The sequence below is a fragment of the Podarcis gaigeae genome, assembly GCF_964106915.1.
Source record: "Podarcis gaigeae genome assembly, chromosome: 1".
Lineage (NCBI taxonomy): Eukaryota > Metazoa > Chordata > Lepidosauria > Squamata > Lacertidae > Podarcis > Podarcis gaigeae.
The window spans coordinates 5,640,960-5,667,892 of NC_139678.1; the positions used below are offsets into that span (position 1 = coordinate 5,640,960).

The 26,933-nt window shown below is 49.8% G+C and overlaps 2 protein-coding genes across 4 annotated transcripts in view; both read left to right on the forward strand.

Annotated features, from left to right (window-relative positions):
* CGRRF1 (cell growth regulator with ring finger domain 1) overlaps window positions 1-26,933 on the forward strand; it is a 451,182-nt gene that overhangs the window by 19,608 nt on the left and 404,641 nt on the right. The gene's annotated exons all lie outside the window — the stretch shown is intronic.
* Window positions 5,672-26,933, forward strand: part of SAMD4A (sterile alpha motif domain containing 4A) — a 143,691-nt gene continuing 122,429 nt past the window's right edge. The window contains exons 1-2 of one of the 3 annotated variants that reach the window (XM_083733969.1): window positions 5,672-5,897; window positions 7,715-8,511. In XM_083733969.1, the coding sequence (XP_083590095.1) occupies window positions 8,316-8,511 (196 nt within the window). In that variant the 5' untranslated portion in view covers window positions 5,672-5,897; window positions 7,715-8,315. Of the gene's footprint in view, window positions 5,898-7,699; window positions 8,512-26,933 lie in introns of those variants that run through there. The other 2 variants (XM_083733971.1, XM_083733970.1) reach the window with 2 other exon arrangements.

Sequence of the window (26,933 nt, forward strand, 5' to 3'; positions counted from 1 at the left end):
TCACTTCCATAAAGTAGCGTTCTCAATGTGTAAGCCTGGTAGACCTTCATCTTGGTATTGGACATTGGAACTGAGCATGCAGGATGCCTGCTTTTGAAGAATCAGCTTTGCTGCAACTGCTACAATCGGGTCACACTTAACAGCAGCTCTCATTCAAGGAAATGAAGGCTGCATAGGGATGCAAACCATTAGTCCATCTGGCTCAACGCTGTCTGCACTGACTGGCAGCAGCTCTCCAGGGTTTCTGGCAAAGGGAGACATTCCCAGCTCTCCCTGGAAATTCTGTGAATTGAACCTGGGGCCTTCAGCATGCAAAGCAAGGAGGATAAGGTTAGCTAGCCTACTGGTCTGGACCTTTTAAAGTGAAAATATAATCCACTGATTACGAGTTAGATGAATCCAACTCTACAGTTCTGGGAACCGAGAAAAACAAAATGTCCACCTAATCAATGGAGTCATGGAATCACAGAATAGAGTCGGAAGGGACCCAGGGGTCATCTAGTCCAACCCCCTGCAATGCAGGAAACTCAGCTCAAGCATCCATGGCAGGTGGCCATCCAACCTCTGCTTAAAAACCTCCAAGAATGGAGAGTCCATAACCTCCTGGGGGAGACCATTCCACTGTCAAACAGGTCTTGCTGTCAGAAAGTTCTTCCTGGTGTTTAGTTGGAGTCTTCTTTCTTGTAACTTGAGGCCATTGTTTTGGGTCTGACCCTCCAGAGCAGGAGAAAACAAGCTTTCTCCGTCTTCCATGTGAGAGCCCTTGAGATGTTTGAAGATGGCTATCATCTCTCCTCTCAGTCTCCTCTTTTCCAGGCTAAACATACCCAGCTCCTTCAAGCACTCCTCATAAGGCTTGGTTTTCAGACCCTTGATCATCTTGGTCCAGTATACCTGAAGGAGCATCTCCACCCCATCTTTCCACCAGGACACTGAGGTCCAGCGCCAAGGGCCTTCTGGCGGTTCCCTCACTGCGAGAAGCCAAGTTACAGGGAACCAGGCAGAGGGCCTTCTCGGTAATGGCGCCCGCCCTGTGGAACGCCCTCTAACCAGATGTCAAAGAGAACAACATCTACCAAACTTTTAGAAGACATCTGAAGGCAGCCCTGTTTAGGGAAGCTTTTAATGTTTAATAGGTTATTGTATTTTACTGTTTTGTTGGAAGCCACCCAGTGGCTGGGGGGACCCAGCCAGATGGGCGGGGTATAAATAATAAATTATTATTATTATTATTATTATTATTATTGGTCGCCCTCGTCTGCCCACCTTCCAGCTTATCAACATCCTCCTTAAATTGTGGTGCCCAGAACTGGACACAGTATTCCAGGTGTGGTCTGACCAAGGCAGAATAGAGTGGGACTGTTACTACTGCTTTGGTTCGGTTATATAAAACAATGGGCACCGTAAAGGAAATAAGTGGGGAGTGGGAAATAATAGAAGATCAAATACTGGGTTAAATAGAAGTTTCTTAATCCTACTTGTAGAATAGATTGTGTTTTAAAGAAAGGCATTCTGAATTCATGGGGGAGGGGGTAATTGATGTATATATTTAAATTGTAATCCATATCACTTTTGTAATACGGTTTGGAATGAAAGATAAAAATTAGAAAACCAAAGGCTACTTGTTAACAATGGCTCAGTCGGTAGAGCATGAGACTCTTAATCTCAGGGCTGTGGGTTTGAGCCCCACGTTGGGCAAAAAGATCCCTGCATTGCAGGGGGTTGGACTAGATGACCGTCAGCTCCCTTCCAACTCTACTATTCTCGCAATGTAGGAATCACAGATAAATAATCCCTGGTAAACGGGCATAGAAGCTCTGCTTAGAAATCTCCAAGGAAGGAGAGTCCATCAGCTTCCAAGGGAATCCGTTCCTCTGTGGGTTTTTTTGTTTTGTTTTAATTGAATTCTGATTGTATAGTTTTTCTTCTTATTATTAAAGATTTTCTTGTTTTATAGAAGTATGTGTAATGTCTCTCGTATTTTTTCCATGTAACATTTTTACAAATCATTTGTTGAGACGTTGGGGGGGTCGGGGGGGGAGTTGGGGGGGGTCGGGTGGCGATGTTTCTATTTTGCTTAATGTATGTGGGGTTTGGCATCAGCGTCACTAGTGCCGGTTCTCTGCTGTTCACTTGTGTTCCTTTGGTGGTGAGAGAGGTTGGGGTTGGCCTAAGGTGTGGCTGTTCATTTGTGGTTGGCTGTGGTGGTCTTTGTTTTCGTGTGTGAGTGGGGTGGGTGGGTGTTTTGGATCAGGTTAGCCATATTGATCCGTATGCTGTTGGTGGATTATTGTCCTTGTCTTGTTGGGCTGTGTATGTGATAAAAGGGAGCCATAGCAGGGCGAAGGCGTCTTCTTCTATTTGTCCCCGTGTCAGTTTCAGTTTATTGGTTAATTTTTCTAGTAGGGATGTTTACCATACTATTTGGTACCATTGGTCCATGCTTACTCCTGACAGGTCTCTCCAGTGTCTGGTTATGGTGTTTCTGGCTGCTGAGAGTAGGTGGGTTGTGAGTTCTTTGTGGTGTAAATGGGCCTTGTTGTCTTGGAAGAAGTCCATTCCACTGCTGAATAATAATAATAATTATTATTATTATTTATATCCCGCCCTCCCCAGCCGAAGCCGGGCTCAGGGCGGCTAACAACAATAAAACAGATGTCAAGTCCCGCAGGGCCCTAGTCTCTAGTGACAGAGCGTTCCACCAGATCGGAACCACAGCCGAAAAAGCCCTGGCTCTAGTTGAGGCCAGCCTAACTTCTCTGTGGCCTGGGACCTTCAAGATGTTTTTATTTGAAGACCGTAAGTTTCTCTGTGGGGCATACCAGGAGAGGCGGTCCCGTAGGTACGAGGGTCCTAGGCCGTATAGGGCTTTAAAGGTTAAAACCAGCACCTTAAACCTGATCCTGTACTCCACCGGGAGCCAGTGCAGCTGGTATAGCACCGGGTGAATGTGGTCTCGCAGCGAGGACCCCGTAAGGAGTCTCGCTGCAGCATTCTGCACCCGCTGGAGTTTCTGGGTCAGTCTCAAGGGCAGCCCCACGTAGAGCGAGTTACAATAATCCAGTCTGGAGGTGACCGTCGCATGGATCACAGTGGCTAGGTCAGGGCGAGAGAGGTAAAGAGCCAACTGCTTAGCTTGGCGGAGATGAAAAAATGCCGCCTTTGTTATAGCTGTAATCTGCGCCTCCATGGAGAGGGAGGTGTTGAAGATTACACCCAAACTCTTAACGGACAGCGCTGGCACTAATTGCACCCCCGCAAGAGATGGGAGTTGCCCCCCCAATCCCATATCGTCCCGTCCCAGCCACAGGACCTCTGTCTTCGAAGGATTTAGCTTCAACCGGCTCTTACTGTCAGAAAGGTCTTCCTGGTGTTTGGTCAGAATCTCATTTCTTGTCATTTGAATCCATTGCAAATACGGATTTAGAGGGGCATGAGCTGTTTGGTCGCACTGGGCACAGAGCCTCAGGGGCACTATGATGCAGAATGGAAGGCGAGAGGCGGGTGGCACCAAATTTTGGCATCGCATAAACAACAGCTGCCAGGGTAGTGACTGCCACTAAATGGAAATCTCAGGACACACCAACAGAGGAAGAGTGGATTTGTAAATTAAGTGAGTGTATGGAATTGGCAAAATTAACTTCAATTATAAGATATAAATCAAATCAAAAGTTAAGAATGGAGTGGAAGTATTTCGAAGATTATATGTCAAAATTTTGTTCTAAAAATGACAAGCTAATAGGCTTAGAATAAAAAAAATGTAAGCAATAGCAAAACCAGTAAAGAAAGAAGGAAAACTCAGAATTTAACAAAAATAATTTATTATAGAATGGGAGGGGGAAAAGGTAGAAAGAAATATAAAGAAGTCGAATTGCTGTGGAAGGAAGTAGAGGGTGACTGGTGGGTTTTATAATTAAGTGTATAATTATGCAGCTGTTGTAATTTAGATATTATATTTTATGTGAGGGAATCATTGGGAATTTTGGTTCTTATGTATATATATGTTAAGTTTCAATAAAGATCTTTGGGGAGGAGGAAACAAACAAATTTTGGCGTTGCATAGGTCCGCCATTGTCCATTCGTTCAGGTCCTGCTCTCTGGAGAGGCAGAAAACAAGCTTGCTCCATCTTCCATGGGCAGCCCTTCAGATATTTGAAGGCATCTATCAGAGGAGGTGAAGAACCCTGTGGCCCTCCAGATGTTGGTGGATTCCAACCCCCACCGTCCCTCACCACTGGCTAGGCTGGCTGGCGCTGATGGTTGCCATCCAACCACATCTGGAGGTCCCCCATGGCTGGAGCAAAGAACATCCCTTAATGGCCTGGAATCTCTCTCTATGCCTTTGGAATGCAACCCCCATCAAAGCTAGAGGGAGGGGCAAAAAGGGAAAGGTTTGCAGGGAGTCTGCATCTGGGGACTTGGAAAGACCCTGAGAGCTAGGCTGAAGGGGAAAGCACCCTGGGGTGCTGTAGTGCCATACGATGCAGCCATCTGGGTGTTGACAGCTGTTAGAAAGGGGAGGGTAGTGATGTATGGAAGTGAGAGCTGGACCATAAAGAAGGCTGATCGCCGAAGAATTGATGCTTTTGAATTATGGTGCTGGAGGAGACTCCTGAGAGTCCCATGGACTGCAAGAAGATCCAACCTCTCCATTCTGAAGGAAATCAGCCCTGAGTGCTCACTGGAAGGACAGATCCTGAAGCTGAGGCTCCAAGACTTTGGCCACCTCATGAGAAGAGAAGACTCCCTGGAAAAGACCCTGGTGTTGGGAGAGATGGAGGGCACAAGGAGAAGGGGACGACAGAGGACGAGATGGTTGGACAGTGTTCTCGAAGCTACCAGCATGAGTTTGACCAAACTGCGGGAGGCAGTGGAAGACAGGAGGGCCTGGCATGCTCTGGTCCAGGGGTCACGAAGAGTCGGACACGACTAAACAACAGAAAGGGGAGGCGTTCCCTCCCCTCCTACCGCTGCTCGCGAAGTTCCCCTTGCTCGGAGAAGTGGGGAACGACCCTCCGCAGGAGACTCTCCGCGGCAGGCATTTCCCTGGCGCGCCGTGCCAAAAACCTGGACGGCGTTTGCTCTCCGGGGCGCGTAGGTTGGGGGCCCTCGGTTGCAACGCCATTCTCCCCACCTACCCGCCGCCGCCGAGAAGCCTCGATCTGCAATGCAGCAGCGTTAAACGGGCGGCGGGGAGTGTGTGCGCGCGTGCAAGGCTCCTCCAGCGCCTTTCCGCGGACGCGCAGCAAACTCCGGCCGCCAGGTCGCGCCTGCTTGCAAGGCCAGGTCGGTTGCCAAAAAATAAGGAACACCCCACCCGTTCCCAGCTCAGAGACACCCCCCAACCTGTAGGCAGGGCGGAGATGCCTTTGGAGACGTTGCAAAGGTGCCGCCTGGCTGGCTTATTTTATTGTATTTTTGCAAAAGCCCCCCCCCCAAAAAAAACACCCCATTGCATGCATGCAAGCAAGCAGGCATCTTTGCAGCGCGCCCCGTGCGCCGTGCGCCTCGCCCGCGGCTGAGTCAGCGGCGGAGGAATGCGAGGGGGAGGGCGAGCAGGAGGCGTCGCCCCCCCCCCCGGCCGCTCCTCGGGGGAGGGGGCGTTGCGCCTCTCGGCGGCCATGACGTCATGGCCTATGCAAATAACCCTCCGGTGGGGAGCGGGGGCTCCGCGGGGCGCGCGGCTCAGTCGCGCCGAGGAGGCGAAGCGGGCGCCACGAGAGGACGCAGCGCAGCAGCCGCAGCCGGAGCCAGGGAGGGTGGGCTGGGGGGCGCTGCCGGGGGCGCTGCGCGGGCTGCACGCCATGGCCCAGCCCGGGCACCGCCAGGCGCCGCCGACGCCACCAGCAGCGGCGCCCCCTCCCGTCCAGCGGGAGCCAAGAGCGGACGGCAGCCAGGTGGGCATCCCGGGCAGGGCTGGGACGGGGCGCGAGGGGCGCGGGCGCTTCCGACGGGCGGGCGGGCGGGCGGGCGGTGTCGGGGGGTGTCCTGAGAGGGTAGCCCGACGGCTTCCCTGGAGTCCCTTTGGAGAGGGTCTCTTGAAGTGGGGAGACTTTTTTTGGGGGGGGGGATCCAAGCCCTGACTCGGGTCCCTTCCGAGGGCGCGGGGGTTGTGGGGACTAGTGGAGGGGGACTCCACTTCTTGTGGGATTCAAGGGTGCCAACTCGAATTTTTTTTTTGGGGGGGGGGACATCATTTCAGTGCCATTTCCCATCAACTTGGGGGCCCTCAGATGTTTTATTGGGGCCCCCAAAAGGCCCTCAGCCCCCTAGAAGCTCGTATGCTGGGGTCCCTATCTCAGGTCCCCAGGCGCCCCCCACCCAAGCAACCGCCCGACCGCAGAGGGGCGGGTGGGCGCAGCCCGTCGCGCCGCTGCGGTTTCTCCGGCGGGGTTGGGGGGTCGGGAGCCCAACCCCGGACAGAAAACCCTTCTCCCCCTCCCTTTGCCCCCTTTCTAATCCCGAGTTCAGTTCAGGAATCCCACCTGTCTTTGGGAAACTTTTTCTCCCCTTTCCCAGCACCCACAAACGGTGCTTGGATAATTAAAGGCTTCTCGCCCCCCCCCCCAGTCTAAAATAAAAGTGGGCTGTTTCGTTTCTTGTGAACGCTTCCGCGAGAGAGAGAGAGAGCTTGGGCAGGCGGACCCCCCCGAATATTCGCGTGCGCGCCTTAGTTTGTGCGAAGTGAGAGTTGCGCTTGTGCGCGCACACGCAGGGTGGCCCCCTGTGGGCTCGAACAGCTGATCGGAGAAGGAAGGGGGGCGGCGCGGCGACTGGAGCCTGCTTTTTTTCGAATTTTATTTTAGCAACCTGGAATGGGATCCAGGCAGAGCGCCGCCTCCTCTGTTGAACTGTGTGCGCCTGTGGTCTTGGGAAAGGGGAGGGGGGCGCACACTGACTGGTAGAGTTTATTTTTGTCTCCTGCCTGCCTGCTGGAGCTGCCAGTGGGGCCTAAATCCAGGAGTGGGGAGGGTCTGGCTGGCTAGCCGGCTGCTTAGGAGATGCTCGGATCCTGTCGAGAGAGCTGCAGTGGTTCTTCCACTGTTTCCTGCTCCAGGAGAGAGGAGAACAGAGGACCAGGGCTTGGGGCTGGTTTGCACCAGCTCTCTGTAGCCGCAGTGTTAAAGTGTGTGTGCTTTCCTCCTTCCCCCCCACTTCCACTTCCCCCTCTTCTGTCCTCCCTGCCGTGAGTGATGGGATTGCAGTCCCTTGCTCCTCTTGCCCCTCTGGCCCAATCCAGGTAACATTCCTACCTTGGGAGAATCTGCTCATGGGCTATAGAAGCAACAGGGGGAGCTCCCTACTTTCTCCTCCTCCTCCGCACTGTGTGGGAGGGAGGTTCCTTCTAAACCTCTGGAGGATGCAAAACCCACACCTGCCGCTGTGTGTGGGCTGCATATTTAGTGTCTGGCTGTCTCTCCCCTTCTCCCCGCACCCTCCCCGCCTGACCTGTTATTTTTTGGGGGAGGGGAAGGGTTTTTTAAAAACCTTGCAAAACATCACACTGCCGCTTCCCCTCGTAAAACGAAGAAGGAGCGAGCTCCCCCTCCCTCCTGGTTATCGCAGATCCCAAATTTTCCCTCTGTCATATTAGGAAGTGAGCCGAGGGTTCTGTCATGCTGAATCATAGCGCTGCCTTGCAAAGTGTGTCATCGTTACCATCACAGCAAAATTCTTCTTTCTCTCCCTCCCTCCCTCCCTCTCTCTCCAACAGTTGTGAATGCTTTTTCTCCTGCTCCTCCTCCTCTTTCTTTTTTCTTTTTTTACCCCTCCTCGGCAAGGAATGCTGCGGCTGTGGATGGTCCAGAAAGCTTTCCCGTGGAAAGAGCCAGGAGCCAGCGACGACTGGGCTAAAATAACCAGACTGGGAAAGGGAGAGTGACGGGTGGCGGCCGCACGACGCAGGGACCTGCATGATCTCCACACATTGCTGTGCCGTGTTGAGAAGTAGAGCTATAGAAGTCCCCTTGGCTTTCTGCGCTGCATGTCGTCGTCTTGGGAAGAATTAAGAGGCAGCCACCGGCATCTCGGCCTGGAAAGAGAGCGAGCGAGAGAAAGAGGGAGCCTGGGAGCACCAGGAAAGCAATTGCACGTCAAGATCCGTCTGCAAACATCTGTCTTATTTCTGCAATAACAACACCATCGTAAAGTAGACTTCGGTGGGGGTGGGGGGCGGAGAAGAAGAAGAAGAGACTCCTAAGGAGGGTTTTCTTCCTGCAGTTTTTCCGTCCCTGTATATGCACACATTTCCCCCTTCCTCTTAGCATTGCACGCACACGAGCGCATTCACACACACACACACAAACACGCCAACCATGATGTTTCGAGACCAGGTCGGAGTGTTGGCAGGCTGGTTCAAGGGCTGGAACGAGTGCGAGCAAACTGTTGCGTTGCTCTCCTTGCTGAAGAGGGTGAGCCGGAGTCAAGCCCGTTTCCTGCAACTCTGCCTTGAGCATTCCCTGGCGGACTGCACCGAACTCCACATCCTTGAGAACGAGGCCAACAATCGTGGTAAGATCCTTCTCTCTCTCTCTCTCTCTCTGTCCCTCCCTCCCTCTCCGCCCTCCCCTTCGCCGCTCGGTGCATCCAATCCATCTTGAATGCCACATTGTTCTCTTGAGTGACGGCTATAACGGGCTGGTGCACAACGCTTGGAGGGAGTTGTGGGGGGGGGCACCCCACAGAAATCCCCCTGGTTCCACACAAGGCGTGGCAGCAAAAACTTAAGCGCAGCTGGGATTTTCTCAACCCCCCCCCCCTTTTCCTCTCCTGTCTTTTGCTGCAAGCAGAAAAAAGCTTTGGTGTAACTCCGGTAGCATGAATGATTGATACTCCTCCTCCCTCCCTCGCACAGAACTTCCTGTCACATAAGTAACTCAGGTCACGTAGAGTCTGGATTTCCTAAGCTCCTTTTGGGCAATGTTGCTGCTTCGCTCTGCCTCTTCAGCAGCATGAAGAAGCAGAAGCAGCCGAGGGGGGCCTTGCGCAGGTTGCTAGATAATTCTCCCACCCACTTCCAATTTGGGAGGATCCGGGAGCCAGTGAGAGAAATCTTAATTCCGTGTGTGTGTGTGTGTGTTAATGGCCATTGCTGTTTTCATATATGCAGTATTCCTAATATAGGTCAATTTTAGCAGTTTGTGCCGCTTCGCAAGATATCTTTACTGGAAACGTTTCAGCGAGGAAATCTGTCATTTCGTTGGAAAGTGCTGTGTTTTGCCTCATAAAATTAGATGCATGGTTAAATGGGCAGGCTTGGTTTTAATTTTGGGACAGTGGTACTTCGGGTTAAGAACTTAATTTGTTCCGGAGGTCCATTCTTAACCTGAAACTGTTCTTAACCCGAGGTACCACTTTAGCTAATGGGGCCTCCCTCTGCTGCACGATTTCTGTTCTCATCCTGAAGCAAAGTTCTTAACCCGAGGTACTATTTCTGGGTTAGCGGAGTCTGTAACCTGAAGTGTATGTAACCTGAAGCATCTGTAACCTGAAGCGTCTGTAACCCAAGGTACCACTGTATTCTCCCTTGTGTGCTGCATAGTAGCAACTCTTTCGGTGTCGGTGGTAAACTGGCAGTGGCATGAAGGAAATGAGTGCAAAGATTTGCTCATTGCTTGGGTTAGAGCAAGATAAATTCCAGACACCTGGTCTGCCAAGTGCCAGAGAGTTTGCTGCTGGCAGATAGAGACTTTTTTGCATGTTTGTTTCTCGTTGCATGGGGCTGATCTTTAAAGATCAACATGCTTCTGGTGGAAAAAAAAGATAGTTAAGAAATGCTCAGTGTTCGTTACAATTTTGGATGTTGCGAGGCTAGCTTTTGAGAGGGCATCAGATTGCACTGTAGAAACAAAATTGTTGTAGTTTAGTCATTTAGTCGTGTCCGACTCTTCGTGACCCCCTGGACCAGAGCACGCCAGGCACTCCTGTCTTCCACTGTCTCCCACAGTTTGGTCAAACTCATGCTGGTAGCTTCAAGAACACTGTCCGACCATCTCGTCCTCTGTCGTCCCCTTCTCCTTGTGCCCTCCATCTTTCCCAGTATCAGGGTCTTTTCCAGGGAGTCTTCTCTTCTCATGAGGTGGCCAAAGTCTTGCAGCCTCAGCTTCAGGATCTGTCCTTCCAGTGAGCACTCGGGGCTGATTTCCTTCAGAATGGAGTGGTTTGATCTTCTTGCAGTCCATGGGACTCTCCAGAGTCTCCTCCAGGACCAGAATTCAAATGCATCCATTCTTTGGCGATCAGCCTTCTTTATGGTCCAGCTCTCACTTCCATACATCACTACTGGGAAAACCGTAGCTTTAACTATGCAGACCTTTGTTGGCAAGGTGATGTCTCTGCTTTTTAAGATGCTGTCTAGGTTTGTCATTGCTTTTCTCCCAAGAAGCAGGTGTCTTTTAATTTTGTGACTGCTGTCACCATCTGCAGTGTTCATGGAACACAAGAAAATAAAGATGGTGATGATGATTTATTCATTTTATATACCGCCCTTTATCAAAAGATCTCAGGGCGGTGTACAACGTTAGAAACACATTACAAAACATCAGTAATAAAAACATAGTAGAAAGCATTCTGACAGACAGCTGAATACAGTGGTACCTTGGTTCTCAAACTTAATCTGTCCCGGAAGTCCATTCCCAAACCAAAGCGTTCCAAAACCAAGCCGTGCTTTCCCATAGAAAGTAATGCAAAACGGATTAATCCGTTCCAGACTTTTAAAAACAACCCCTAAAACAGCAATTTAACATGAATTTTACATGTTAAAGAGACCATTGATCCATAAAATGAAAGAAACAAACAATGTACTGCAGTCACACAATCAATCAGTAGCTGAACTGGGTTCCACACAGTCACAAAAACAAAACAAAAAGAGCCGCAAAAACAGAAACGCAAAATAAATAGCAAATACAGACAGACCTCAGCATAACACTCAAAACAGAAGTGTGGCACTCAAAATGGAGCACGTTTGGCTTCTGAAAAAAGTTGGCAAACTGGAACACTTACTTCCAGGTTTGCAGTGTTTGGCTTGCATGTTGTTTGAGTACCAAGGCATTTGAGAACCAAGGTACCACTGTAGTAAAATAATCATCCTAATAACAGTGTGCTTCAAATGCTGAATCTGCCATGAACTCATCAGATGCCCTTAGACAAGCCAGTCTCGGCCTAGTGGCCTACCTTACTGGGTTGTTGTAATGTATGGAGATAGCGTATGCAAGGTGCTTTGAACACTGGAAAGTATTCTATATAAATGCTCAGAGGTATTAGCCACCAGAAAAGGGCACGTCTTTAGACCAGCAGCTGCTGGTTTTAAGAATGTCTCATAGTAGCCCTTTAAAAAAAAACGCAGCCGAACATGGTGCGTAACAGCTGCTCATGAGTAGTCACGTCACAGGAATGCAAAAGGCAAAGGAGTCTCTTGAGTGGGGAGAAGAGCTTGTGGTCTTGTGCTCTCTGCTTTGACGCTGCGCTGGTTTTGCAAATGCAAGCCCAGGTCCACTTGCTGTTCTGTTTGCTTGTTTGTTTGTTTATAGGCATTTATAACCCGCCCTTCACATTGCCATCTCAGGACAGGTTGCATATAGCTCCATCCAGTTAAGCCATGGGTTTTTTTTTTTTTTAAATAATATTTATTAACAGTTTAAAGATTACAAAAAGAAGAAGAATTAAACAAGACAAAACAATACATTACAAAAACAAAAACACTACAAAAAACATTAAATTAACAAAACAAAACAATTAAAAACACATCCAGTAATTTCGATATTTTATCTTTCATCACTTGTTTCAGCGACCTCCGCACACCTCCCTTTTTGTATTCCACTTCAATTAACTGTTTCAGCAATTCCTTTCCATCTTCCTCTATTTTCTGTCCTGTATTTATCTTAACATATTCTAACCTTATTTTTCCCTTTAATGCATTAACAATCTGTTTGTACTTAATTCCTTATAACATTTCTGCTAAAGCCATATAACTTCATTCCAACATTTTTCTAACATTCTTTGATTTTACAGTATTTCTGTAAATAATCTTTAAAAAAAATTCCAGTCTTCTTCCACCAACCAGTTAAGCCATGGGTAGGCAAACTAAGGCTCGGGGGCCGGATGCGACCCAATTGCCTTCTCAATCCGGCCCACGGGTAGTCCGGGAATCAGCATGTTTTTACATGAGTAGAATGAGTGCTTTTATTTAAAATGCATCTCTGGGTTATTTGTGGGGCATAGGAATTTGTTCATTGCCCCCCCCCCAAATATAGTCCAGCCCCCCACATGGTCTGAGGGACAGTGGACCGACCCGCAGCTGAAAAAGGCTGCTGACGCCTGAGTTAAGCTATGCAAGATCTCCTACCCTCAAAGGTCTATGCAAAAAGATGTGTTTTGAATTGATGTCAAAATAAGGCTGGGTCCACCTCGGAGGGGACTGCATCCCACCTTGTGGGGGCGCCCCTTCCAATATTCGTTCTGGCTTCTCTAGGGACCCCTTGTTGTGCAGGCTTGATCTTGGTTTTGGAGCCGAATCACTGAATTGTAGAGTTGGAAAAGACGCTGAGGACTCTCTAAGTCCAACCCCTGCAATATGTAGGTGTCCCATACAGGGATCAAACCCGCAACCTTGGTGTTATCAGCCCCGTCCTCTTGGCCAACTGAGCTATCCACACAGCTGATTTAACTCCTCTCCCAGATCTAAGGAGTCATGGCTAGCAGTCAGTTGGAAGCAAATGGTGAAAATGAGTGACAAGCTGTCTTGTTGGAGATGCTTTTGTACATGTCACTTGCTACGTTTTCATTCTAATATTAGAAGCGTGTAGCTGTTGGGGAAAGGCGCTCTCTGCTTCTGCTCAGAGGCTCTTTGTTCATTGATCTGTACTTAGGTTGAACTCTATCCAGCTTTGGAGTTTGTGTGTGTGTTTGTGTGTGTTCATCTTCAGATTCTTGTGTTGCAAATAAAATGTGTCTTGAGGGGTAGGGGAAGAAATGCTTTGATTTTAGTTGCCGTGAACATAGATCATAAAACTGACCAATATAGAAGCGATTTTCTATTCCTTTTTTAAATTCTGCAGTTACAGTCAGAAGCTGTTGTGTGTTTCATTTTTTAAAAAGGGGAAAAAACATTCGCAATGTAAGAGCCAGATGATTAAAAACGACCGAACTTTGTGTATTTGATCCTTGCTTTCAAATTCCTGACCTGCGAGGTAAGGACATTCTATGTATGCTCAGAGGTTAGTGCAGAAGTAAGAGCCGCTGCGCTACATTAAACTGGGAAGTGCCCAGTTTGCAAAACATCTGCACCACGAACTTGCTAGGTCGGCTCTCAGTGGCATGCAGCTCACATCTTGACATGGTCTTGCACTGCAACATGGAGGAGGTGATACTGCCTTACTGTACATGGTGATATCTGAAGCTGCTTGCAGAAGTGGAAAACAGCTCAAAGGAGGACTGAGCATGCTCAGAGACTGCAGAATGCCGAATATTTGTTTAGCGGAGTGCGGGGGATGGAAAACCAGGGGAGGATTGGAGTGGTGGTGGAATAGAGTGTCCCAGAGGAAGGGCTGGCTGGCTGGCAAGACCACTGAATAGAAGCACTGTATACAGTACAACATGGGACGCAGGTGGCGCTGTGGGTTAAACCACAGAGCCTAGGACTTGCCGATCAGAAGATCGGCGGTTCGAATCCCTGTGATGAGGTGAGCTCCCATTGCGCAGTCCCTGCTCCTGCCAACCTAGCAGTTCGAAAGCACATCAAAGTGCAAGTAGATAAATAGGTACCACTCCAGTGGGAAGGTAAACGGCGTTTCCGTGCGCTGCTCTGATTCGACAGAAGCGGCTTAGCCATGCTGGCCACATGACCCGAAAGCTGTACGGCCAATAAAGCGAGATGAGCGCCGCAACCCCAGAGTCAGCCACGACTGTACCTAATGATCAGGGGTCCCTTTACCTATATACAGTACAACAACATTTTACTGCAGGGCCCACCTGGGCAGGGAAGTGTCAGGATTTGAGCCTGGCTGGCAGCTCTCCTCCCTGACATAATCCTAAGTGTGTGGCTGTTTATTTGCGCTGGAGGCAAGGGCTCTCTGCATATACTCAGAGGCACTCTTCATCCTATCGCAGGATTCTGCCTGCCTTTTCAGGCCCAGCCCTGATACAAACGGATGCTCCGTCAAAGACCATTGCAGTTTCTATCAGCTCTGGGAGTTGCTGCGTGAGGCTGATGGGAGTTGTAGTCCAAAACATCTGGAGGACGCCTGGTTGGCGGTTGCACCCGCTGCCTGTTCCTGTTTGGAGATTTCTTGCAGGTATTGAGGGGAGCAAACTTAGCTCTGCTTCTAGGTTCCCTCCTGACTGCTGCGAGGTGAGGGGCGCAATCTAATCTCGTTCCCGCCCTTGTTCAAACAGGTGACGCTCTTGGGATGTTTATTTATTTATTAAAGCCGTCATCAATGCTGTGGCATTCTTAGAATATTTTAATGCGGTCAAATAATAGGCAAACAGCTGACCAGCATGCCAACCCTGGCGTATGAATGAGATGTGCTTTGTGTTTCTGCTTAAAAACTCTCTGGAAGGAGGGTCTCTCCCCCCCCCCACCTGGGACAATTCCTTGTCAATGGGAGGTTGCACGCTGTTTCGGCATTTTTTGCAGCATGGAGGGGAAGCCTCTCTTCCCAGCTCTTTTCCTACCTTTGCTGTTTGTTGAAGGAGAAGGAGCCAGACTGATGCTGGCTGAGGATGAAATATTTGCACCCTGCGGTTTGCACGTGGCTTTTCGGGGGGGGGCTGGGGGGTGGAAATGCATGGGCCGGTCCCCGTTTTGCGGGAGGCCTCTGTCTTTCTGTCCTCCTTTCACAGGAGGCCCAGCTGCAACAGGATCCCAAACAGAGCCCCCAGTGTTTACTCAGAGGGAAGAACTCGGCGTGTCCTTCCAGTTCGCGTTGGAACACGGAGCTTGCGAAGTTCCTTTGGCAGCTGTTCCCTCCTGCCCTCCGAGAGCAGCTTTCAGCCGGTTGGCTGCTCAGAGGCTGTGCTGAAGTCTGTGTCTCCGAAACCTATCTGGTGGGCCACCCCAGAGAAGCAGTTGGGGGGGGGAGACTGGGTACATTTCCTTTGGGGGCGGGCGGGCATCTGTCTGTCTTGAGCAGGGGTCAGCAAACTTTTTCCGCAGGTGGCCAGTCCACTGTCCTGATCTTGTGGGGGGCAGAACTACCGTATTTTTTGCTCTATAAGACACGCTTTTTCCCTCCTAAAAAGTAAGGGGAAATGTGTGTGCATCTTATGGAGCGAATGCAGGCTGCGCAGCTATCCCAGAAGCCAGAACAGCAAGAGGGATTGCTGCTTTCACTGCGCAGCAATCTCTCTTGCTGTTCTGGCTTCTGAGATTCAGAATATTTTTTTTTATTGTTTTCCTCCTCCAAAAACAAAGTGCGTCTTGTGGTCTGGTGCATCTTACAGAGCGAAAAATACGGTATTTTTTTGGGGGGTGAAATCCCCCCCACAGACTCTCCCTTCACTTCTCCACAGCACCAAACAAGCCCTGGTGGCTGCTTACCTGTGCCTTGCGAGTGGCGGTGGAGGAACGATGAGCGGCACGAAAGGGCTGGCTCCAGAGAGGGGCTGCTTAAAATGGCACTCAGCCAGCTCAATCCAGTCCCCTTCCTCCCGTAGGCAGGGCAGGGAGAAGCCAGGAGGAGGGAGGGAGGAGGTGCCGCCATGGTGTGTGTGGGGGGGTGGGGAATGGCGCAGCCCAAATGATCAGAATCCCCACGCCGATCCACGTGGCGATTCCCGGACTGTCCGCAGGGGAGATCCAGAAGGCAGTTGGGCCGGATCCGGCCCCTGGGCCTTAGTTTGTCAACCCATGGTCTTGAGAGACAAACCACTGCATCAAAGTGACCTCCTCGGGGCGCAAGCCTGGGCAGTGTGTCTGGAGGTCCTGGGCTGCCCAGACTACAAGACCCCCCCCCCAGTCTCGCTGACAGGGTCGAAAGGAAAGCAGAGCAAGACGTTTGGCACCAGTTTGGCTGCAGGAGTTGCAGGAAGGAGGTGTAGAAGGCGCCACCGAACCGCCTTAGGGACTTCGCTCCAGATCTGTGTAGTCTTTACTTCTCGGAAAGCAGTGGAGATTTAGGATTAGAGTTTTCCTTCTCCAAGATGGGCTCCCTTCCCAGGTTGTCAAGCATCAGGCAAGCCTCCTCCTGCCATGCCATGAATAATAATAATAATAATAATAATAATAATAATAATAATAATATCCTGCCCTCTCCAGCCAAAGCCAGGCTCAGAGCGGCTAATAATCCTGTGAAGCACACTGGATGCACATTTAAAGCACATGGTCCCTCCCTTCCCTCGCGTCGCCGCCAAATAATCCTGAGAACTGTAGTTTAAGGATGCTGGGAATTGTAGCTCTCTGGGAGTAAACTACAGTTCCCAGGATTCCCTGGGAGAAGCCATGTGCATTCAGTATGTGTTTGAATGAATAGGGTGGGTGTGGCCATAGCTGTTTGACAAAAAAAGCTGGCAGCTGTCTTTAACCACAGGTAAGAGTTTTGGCACATAGGACTGTTGGGACGCAGGTGGCGCTGTGGGTTAAAGCCTCAGCGCCTAGGACTTGCCGATCGAAAGGTCGGCGGTTCGAATCCCTGCGGCGGGGTGCGCTCCCGCTGCTCGGTCCCAGCGCCTGCCAACCTAGCAGTTCGAAAGCACCTCCGGGTGCAAGTAGATAAATAGGGACCGCTTACCGGCGGGAAGGTAAACGGCGTTTCCGTGTGCGGCTCTGGCTCGCCAGAGCAGCGATGTCACGCTGGCCACGTGACCCGGAAGTGTCTCCGGACAGCGCTGGCCCCTGGCCTCTTAAGTGAGATGGGTGCACAACCCCAGAGTCTGTCAAGACTGGCCCGTACGGGCAGGGGTACCTTTACCTTTTACCTAAGAGTTTTGGCACATAGGACTGTTGGCTGTCTTCTCCCCATTTGGCTGAAGAATACCCACCCTGGTAACCCTGAGATCGCTGGATGAAATAATGCTTTTAATGGTAACTGTTTTCAAAATGCTTTTTTTCTTAAAAAGAAAACAAAAGAGATTGTGTGCCATCTTTGCCGCCCTGGGCTCCTTCGCTCCAAAGGGTGGAATATATATCCTGTCAATCAGTTGAACATCTGGCATGCCCTGGATGGTAGAGTCCCGGCTGAGGCTGCGACCCAGTTTGCACCTGCCTGAGAGTGAGTCCTATTTTGCTGAGGGAGACTTGCAGGTACAGTCATACCTCTAAGTCAAACAGAATCCGTTCCGGAAGTCCGTTGGAATTCCAAAACATTCGACTTCCAAAGCTTCTGCAGCCAATCAGAAGCCCCATCGGACATTTGGCTCCCAAATGAACATTCGAAAACTGGAACACTCACTTCCGGTTTTTGGTTGTTTGGGAGCCGGAACGTTCGACACCCAAGGTGTTCAGGAGCCGAGGTACGACTGTACAGTGGTACCTCTGGTTACGAACTTAATCCATTCCGGAGGTCTGTTCTTAACCTGAAACTGTTCTTAACCTGAGGTAATTTAGCTAATGGGGCCTCCCGCTGCCGCCGCACGATTTCTGTTCTCATCCTGAAGCAAAGTTCTTAACCCGAGGGACTACTTCTGGGTTAGCGGAGTCTGTAACCTGAAGCGTCTGTAACCCGAGGTAGCACTGTATAGCATTGCACTGCATAGAAGACTGAACCAGTAATGAAGTTGGGTTTCCTAAGAAGATTTGAGACACAGAGACTTGGGCTTGCAAAAAGGCTGGCTTGCTCTGCGGGGGAAAGTATTCTTCTTTAGTCTTTGTGTAGGTGCACAATCTTCTTTTTATTTGTCCATTCTGTTGCAGATTAGGGATGGATTGCGCACTCTGGGCTTGGCTCCCGTGGCATTTTCTCAGACCATGTCTGTGCCGTACGCCAATGCAAGGGTGGATAACCTTTCCAGGCCTCTTGATGATTGTTGGACTACATCATCACCACTGGCCCTGCTTGCTGGGGCTGATGCGAGTTGTAGTTCAGCAGCATCTGGAGGACCAAAGATTCCTCACCTGCGGTGCAATGGTTTGCATCATTAACTCTTGCCTTGCTGAGCCTCGCTATGTCTGTCTGTGCATCCCCGTGCATGTGTATCATGAATATCAGTCATCCCCAAACTCGGCCCTCCAGATGTTTTGGGACTACAGTTCCCATCATCCCTGACCACCGGGCCTGTTAGCTAGGGATGATGGGAGTTGTAGTCCCAAAAAATCTGGAGGGCCAAGTTTGGGGATGCCTGGTGAATATATATCTTTAAAAATCCACCAACACATTCATTTTGGGCTTTGGATCACCAGAGCTTCCACTACAATTAATTGCTTGTCTTTTGAAGTGTGAGGCTATGTGGCAGTTTTCCTTGGTGAAGTTTCCTCTTCCTTGGTTTTGCTCTGAGCTACACCCTCTGGGAGCTGACATGTCCTTCAGAAGAAAGCTGCCATCTAGCCAGGGTCCCTGGAGTGATGTATTCTGTCCCAGCTTGAACCTGCTGTTGGAAAATTCAGGACGCATGGAAGGAAGAACTTCTTTATGCAGTGCACAGATGGCAGTGATGACCAGCAAGCTAGCATGCTTGCCTTATTATTATATTCATTCATATCCTGGCCTTTCCGCCAGACAGACAGCTTACAGATAGAATAGGAACAGCTAAAAACATAGCAAATAAAAACCTCAATAATTAAAAAGGAGTTACCATATTTTTTGCCCGATAGGACGCACTTTTCCCCCTCCAAAAATGAAGGGGAAATGTGTGTGTGTCCTATGGGGCGAATGCAGGCTTTCGCTGGAGAGCGAGAGGGGTCGGTGCGCACCGACCCCTCTCGCTCTCCAGACTTCGTGCAGCTCTCCACAAGGCGCGGGAGCCCGGCACTGGGCTCCCACGGCTTGCGGAGAGTTGCCTGTTCTGGGGGCTGGGGTCCTGCGCCTGGGGGGGAAATAATTCCCCCTCCCTTTATTTCCCCCCCAAAAAACTAGGTGTGCCTTATGGGACAGTGCGTCCTATAGGGCGAAAAATACGGTAAACACGGGTTGGAGCCTAGCTATGGGATGACTTTAAAAGCCATCAGTGGCAACTAGCTGTGTTCGAAATTAGCCAGGTGCCGGGCGCATTTTGCACCTGGCTGTTTGCCACTTGCAACCAAGTGGAGATGCCTGATTCTTGGCGCCTGGTGTCTCCACCATCTGGAGTTGCATGCCTGGGGATCCTTGGATCTTGACAGTTTTTTTTGTACGACTAATAATAAATTTCATTTATACCCTGCCCTCCCTGGCCAGAGCTGGGTTCAGGGCGGCTAACACCAATAAAATTACAGTAAAAACATAATACGGGGAAAAGAGAGGGGGGAACCAATTTAAAATACACGTTAAAATGCAATTTAAAATGCAGCCTCATTTTAAAGTAGCCGATAAATCAAGACCATAAGGGGAGGGAAGCATAAGGGTCAGACTGAGTCCAAACCAAAGGCCAGGTGGAACAGGGCCCTGGTCTCTTGTGACAGAGCGTTGCACCACGTTGGGGCCAGTACTGAAAAGGCCCTGGCCCTAGTTGAGACCAATCTAAGCACCTTGCGACTTGGGACCTCCAACATGTCATTTGTGCACCTTAAGGTCTTCCGCGGGGCATACCAGGAGAGGCGGTCCCGTAGGTACGTGGGTCCTAGCGACATGCCATGTGGAATTCTGCCTGCGATGTTTTATCTGTGCAATTGGAGTGAATTTCAGGAACCGAAAGGTCACATTAAAAAAAAGATGACTTCTGGGCCGCCTGGCCCAAAGATGGCAAGCAGATGTTCTGTTTTGGCCACTGTAACCCTGGTTTGAGGAGCCATTGGCGGCTGGCTTATATATTTGAGTTTCTAACCCTGGCTACAAGCCCCAATGGCTATGCTATGCCTTCAGAGCTGGAAGCAGCAATGCTCAGGTTCTGCTTGTGGGTTGCTGGACCAGATCTGCTGTTTTGGACTAGCTGGACCTCTGGCTTGGACTTCTACTGCGTTTCCTGCCTCCCGGTTACAAACTCTGCCTTAATCCCACCCCCATATTTATTGCCGCCTTCCACTACCTCCCTCCCCGCTATCTTTCGTGGTCCTCCAAGGTGAATTTGACATTTGCTTCCTGCCAGGAATTGCATTGCGTCTTGCAATCAGCCTGAGTAACTGAAATAATAATTAGTCTGAATGCTTTGCTCTATTTTTAGGCCACGTTAGTCAGCGCTTTTGCTTCTCCCGAATTGCTCTTGCCAGCTGAAACGCTTCTGTTCCGAAGGGGTGGCATTTATCACCCTGCACGGCAATCGGAGCAGCCCCCAATTCACGTCTCACCTGGGCCACAATCTCACCTTGTAGCCTTTACCTGTTTTGATTCAGACACTGTAGTTCCTTAAGAACCGGCCCTGGGCGGCTGCTCCAGTCGTCGGTTGCGGTTGTTTTACGGATGCATCAGGTTTTGTGACCCGAGGATGCGGGCAAGATCTCTGCAGAGGTGAGATCCTTCCCAGCATTTGCGTCTTGGCCCGTCCAGCTCCTTGAATCGGGGCAAAGGGATTAGGGTCTTGCAGAATACAACTGCTGCATTAAGGAAAGATGATTCAGCTCACAAAGGAGGCTGCCATGAGATCGCTCTTTGGGAAGAGGGTGTTTAGTGAGTTGCATAAATGTTACATTTTAGGAGGCAAGGTGTTTAGACTGCTTGTTGACAAGCTGACTCCAGATCACGTTGGATGCATTTATTTTATTTATATACTTTGCAAAATTTGTACACCTCTTGAACGTAAGCTGTTTACGAGAACCCCCGGATGAAAGTGATTGCGTAGATCAGCGGTTCTGAAATCCATGCATCACTGGTGGTTTGCCATTTCTGCTTTCATGTGGCTCACAGGTTGTCTGTGGATTTCAAGATGGAAAGATTTGGCACTTCCATCGCATTGAATATCCGTGTTGTTGTTGTTTAGTCATTTAGTTGTGTCCTACACTTCGTGACCCCCTGGACCAGAGCACGCCAGGCACTCCTGTCTTCCACTGCCTCCCGCAGTTTGGTCAAACTCATGCTGGTAGCTTCAAGAACACTGTCCAACCATCTCATCCTCTGTCGTCCCCTTCTCCTTGTGCCCTCCATCTTTCCCCACATCAGGGTCTTTTCCAGGGAGTCTTCTCTTCTCATGTGGTGGCCAAAGTCTTGGAGCCTCAGCTTCAGGATCTGTCCTTCCAGTGAGCACTCAGGGCTGATTTCCTTCAGAATGGGGAGGTTGGATCTTCTTGCAGTCCATGGGACTCTCAAGAGTCTGTACTGGTTTTTAATTGTGTTTTTACTGCTGCTTTTATTCCTCATGCTGCGTTTGAATTCTGTGGAATTGCAGTTGCTGCAACAGGCAAAGAAAACCGTAGAGTTGGAAGGGGCCACGAGCATCATGTATTCCAACCCCTTGCAATGCAAGAATCTTTTGCCCAACGTGGGAATCGAACGCACGACTCTGGAGATTAAGAGACTCATGGTCTGACAATAGAATCATCCACTGATGGTCCAAGGCATGGGGGAAACTAATGGTATAGATGCCTTCAAGGCTCGCATCTGAACTGAGTTTGGGACCAAGATTTTCTTGGTTGTGCTGGCAGATGACCTACATGATTCTCCTGCGCTTCTGAGCACCTTTCAGCTGTCTAGCTGGGAAGGTATCCTGGTTCACGCCCATCACCAAGGGAATGTGATGGCCTGTGCTGGTCCCGGGGGGAAGGTTACCGTTGGCGTAGTCAAAGTCTGGTCCTGGGTCACTAGCCTGGAAACAGTTCACAAGGAGCGGGGCGAGGTCCGAAGCAGGAAGCCGGGCGGGGACAGGAACACTGGAGGGTCAGGTCTGGGTCCGGGCAGGAACAGGTACTCAACAACGACGTTGCTCCCGCGACCTGGGACCGGGCTGACTGGCCTTTATCTTCTCTGAGGCCAGGGGCGGTCCCGGCCCCCAGGAGACCCGCCTCTCTTGGCCTTAAGGCGAGCACTCCTCCTGGGAGAAACCAGTTCCCTCCGCCTCTCTGCCCTAAGCCTCTGCAGTTCAGGAGAGGCCGAAGGGTTACTGGGCTCAGGGGGAGACTCACCTTCCTCTGGCAGGGCCGGGAGAGGCGCACCTGTAGGCACTGTGTCCTTAATCACCTCTGGAGCTAGAGTGGAATCACCTGGTGCCTGCTCCTGAGGATCTGACACAGGTGCAGGCTCCTCAGAATCTAGGCCTTGCCCCAGTTCAGCTGGCCCTGGAGGCGGGGACTCCTGTGCAGGCTGGGATTCCTCTGGTTCAGCCTCTGAATCGGATTCCCAGGCCATCACATGGCCCCAAGCAAGGATATCAGCAAGCCCAGGGTTATTAAAGTGGGATGGAGGTAAGGCAAGGAGAGGTCAGGATATTGACCAGATGGAACATGGGCAGAGGAGGGAGACCAAGATGATGAAGGGTCTGGAGACCAAGCCTGATGAGGAATGGTTGAAGGGGCTGGGGATGTTTAGCCTGGGAAAGAGGAGACTGAGAGGAGATAGGAGAGCTGTCTTCAAATATCTCAAGGGCTGTCATATGGAAGAGGGAACAAGCTTGTGGCCATTATTCTCACCTTTACAGCAGCTCTTGCCCTAGAGATTGAGGTTGATTGTGGCTGAAACCTGACAAGACAGAAGTACTGTTTATGGGGGACAGGGGGCGGGCAGGTGTGAGGGACTCCCTGATCCTGAATGGGGTAACTGTGTCCCTGAAGGACCAGTGCACAGCCTGGGAGTCATTTTGGACTTACAGCTGTCCATGGAGGCACAGGTTAATTCTGTGTCCAGGGCAGCTGTCTACCAGCTCCATCTGGTACGCAGGCTGAGACCCTCCCTGTCCACAGACTGTCTCGCCAGAGTGGTGCATGCTCTGGTTATCTGCCCCTTGAATTACTGCAATGTGCTCTATGTGGGGCTACCTTTGAAGGTGACCCGGAAACTACAACTAATCCAGAACGCGGCAGCTAGACTGGTTCCTGGGAGGAGCCGCCGAGACCACATAACACTGGTCCTGAAAGACCTACATTGGCTCCCAGTACGTTTCTGAGCACAATTCAAAGTGTTGGTGCTGACCTTTAAAGCCCTAAACGGCCTCAGCCCAGTATACCTGAAGGAGCATCTCCACCCCCATCGTTCAGCCCGGACACTGAGGTTCAGAGCCAAGGGCCTTCTGGCAGTTCCCTCACTGTGAGAAGTGAGGTTACAGGGAACCAGGCAGAGGGCCTTCTCAGTGGTGGCGCCCGCCCTGTGGAATGCCCTCCCTTCGGATGTGAAGGAAATAAGCAGCTATCTTCTCTTTAAAAGACATCTGAAGGCAGCCCTGTTTAGGGAAGTTTTTAATATTTAATGCTGTATTGTTTTTAACACTTGATTGGGAGCCGCCCAGAGTGGCTGGGGAAACTCAGCCAGATGAGCGGGGTATAAATAATAAATTGTTGTTGTTATAGGCCAGAGAACACTGAATGCAGGCCATAGTATAAATCTTTGGTTCCCAAAGTGGATGGTAACACACCTGGGGATGGTGGAGTTACTTAAGCAGGGGGCGGGATAATAATAATAATAATAATAATAATAATAATAATAATAATAATAATAATGTTTTATTTGTACTCCACCCTCCCTGGCCAGAGCCGGATTCAGGGCGGCTAACACATGAAACTAAGACAGTATACAAAGAATATAAGAACTACAAGGCAACGGGGCGGCAGGGATGTAAGTGGCTCTCAGACTTCGAAAAGTTGGTATCCCTGGATCACATTCACAAGCTTTGTTGCACTAATTAAACTGAATAGTTTAAATTGGAATTTGAATAAGTGAGCAATTAATTGTTGCTGTTTTGAATTTTATTGTTCCGTCATCTTCCTTAGTGGACCGTGAAAAGTGCTGTTCTGAACGATGCTTTCTACAGAACAGGATAGGATAGGGGTAAAGGTAAAGATAAAGGTAAAGGGACCCCTGACTGTTAGGTCCAGTCGTGACCGACTCTGGGGTTGTAGCGTTCGCCTCGCTTTATTAGCCGAGGGAGCCAGCATACAGCTTCCGGGTCATGTGGCCAGCATGACTAAGCCGCTTCTGGCAAACCAGAGCAGTGCACAGAAACGCCATTTACCTTCCCGCCAGAGCGGTACCTATTTATCTACTTGCACTTTGACGTCCTTTCGAACTGCTAGGTTGGCAGGAGCAGGGACCGAGCAACGGGAGCTCATGGGGATGCTTTCTACAGAACAGGATAGGATAGGGATAGGGGGCACTAAAGGGGAGGAGTTTATGGACCCGAGAGGGAGGTTGCCTGAAAAAAATTGGGAGCTACTGATATAAACTAAGCTTAATAACAACCATCGTCTCAGTGCCTCTGTCCTCCCATCTGCAACAGTGCTTTGAAAAAGTAGGGAATAGTTCTCTCTCTTCCTCTCTTTCTGAAAAAGCAGCAAAATATTAGAACTGTCACCAGACTGATTTGATTAATCAACTTAGATTTTAATAACGTTAAATCTCTGCATGAATTTGCATAGGAGTGAAAAAACTGAAGTTAAAAATAGCAATCTCTTTTTATTTTTAGGAAGAGCAGGCGTTACGGAAGAGGCATTTGTGTGAGTGGTGTGAGTGGCAGGAGATTGCTTCGACGGTGCCTGACATCCGCAGTTTTTAATAAGTAATTCTGTTAACGTACTTTTTTTTTTTTTTTTAAAAAAAGTGTTGCTTGATTCCCAGGAGATGCCTTTGGAGGAAAAAAAAAACCCCACTCATGTAGATTTGCTGTCCTACTAAACACAATTCATTTATTAGGTCCTTTGACTTCGTTTTCTCTGACCCTTCCTGCCCCCACTCCCAACAGAACGGCAATTTCCAAGCCTCATCCTGTCAGAGTACCTAGAAAAGCATCTTCTGATTCACGGGGAGTAAGAATCTGCAGTTGCCTCAGCTTCCTTTTTATGTAATAATTGATTAGATCACTGAATATCCCCGATGCCAAATTCCAGAGCTCTGACATGGCGAGCTCTTAAGAGAGAAGGCATTTGGTGGACACTTATATAAACTGTTGTGGTTGTGAGCCCAAATGTTTCAGAGCTGATGTCTTTTGTCTTTTTAATTTCTTCCACGATTCTTTTAATTAGAACTGGGCCCATGATGTGGCAGTAGGTGAGGGCTCAAGTGGGCAGAACGTTACAAGTTCCCAAATTTACCAGCCTGGGTTGACTTTTGGCTACACATGTGAATGCGCTAATCAGGGGTTTTTCCTATATTTTTGAAGTGAGTTTGCAAAGCGTGATTGAGGCAGTCAAGCCAGTGAGATGGTCCAGTCATGCTGGAAGTTGGACAGTTGGCCTTTGATAACAGGGAACCTGTAGAAAGCTCTAGGAAGGTGCTACAAAGACACAACCTTCCTATCCCACCTATATTGTTGTTGGCACATCTGTCTGTCTTTGGAGACAATGGAGGAGGGAAGTTAAGCTCAAACCGTTGGAGAATTACGGCGCCTGCTGTGGCTGTAGAGACTGATATAGGAGAGACATGTTTTGTTGCAGCCAGGGCAAAGGAAGGCATCCTTCTGTCTGCTCAAGGAGCTGAGTCTCTTAGGGCTGGACGAACCACAGGTCACGGAGATCCAGAAAGTTCATGAATTTGACTCTCCAGGTGCAATTTTTTGCATCTAGAAGCCTCTGGGTAGAGCTCAGGAGACAAGCTTGCTCCACCAACCAGAAATTGTATAGAAATGTACACAAGCTCCTGTTCTTGGCATCCATCTGTCTCGGGAGACAATGGAGGAGTGCGCCTTCAGGGGTAAAGTTTAAATCGCTGGAGAATTACAGCGCCTGCTGTGGCTGTAGAGACCGATACGGGAGAGACATGTTTTGTTGCAGCTGGGGCAGAAGAAGGCGTCCTGTTGGGCTGCTGCAGATGCACCATGGCGTTTTGTCTCTCTGCTCTCCTCCCAGTGCTCATTCCTCCTCTGGTCATTGCTATAGATGCACAACCTGATTGTCTGTCTCCAGGTACTGCGGTCCCCTGCAAGGGATTCCCACATGGCGGGGTTGCTGCCTGCAGAGCACGTCCTTGGGGATCCAGCCATCTTCCACTCTGGGGACATGGCCAAGTCACGGACACCTATATATCTCCAGACTTCTATGCGCACAAAAATTCCATGGATAAGAGAGGTCGGTTAGTGTTATCCACACGGATCAATCAGACGATTCACCTTTGTTGACACCATTAAGATTCGTATGTTGAGCACTGAGGAATAACCCTAGTGGGCTGAAATGAGTTCTCAGTATATTATTGCAGGTCACAAGAGCTTGGCTTCTCAGAATTGCTGTGTGTTATATGAGCTTGAGGATTGCACTTCAAGATCATATGACCAGCAGGCTGGATCCGGCCATTGGCTCATCTAGTCCAGCACCCTGGTTCTCATCCTCTGATGCTCTGCCTCTTTATTTGAAAGTAAGATACCTTAGGAGTCTTGCGCTTTCCTGTTGTTGTTGTTGATGATGATGATGATGATGTTGAAATCTGTACACCGCCCTGTACCTGCAGGTCTCAGGGCAGTTATAACATAAAACTGCAATATAAAACCACAAAATACATAATGAAAATATAAACAAAAACAACCCAATAGAAAGGGACGCAGATGGCGCTGTGCGTTAAACCACAGAGCCTAGGACTTGCCGATCAGAAGGTCAGCGGTTCGAATCCCGCGATGGGGTGAACTCCCATTGCTCGATCCCAGCTCCTGCCAACCTAGCAGTTCAAAAGCACGTCAAAGTGCAAGTGGATAAATAGGTACCGCTCCAATGGGAAGGTAAACAGCGTTTCCATGCGCTGCTCTGGTTCGCCAGAAGCAGCTTAGTCCTGCTGGCCACATGACCCGGAAACTGTACGCCGGCT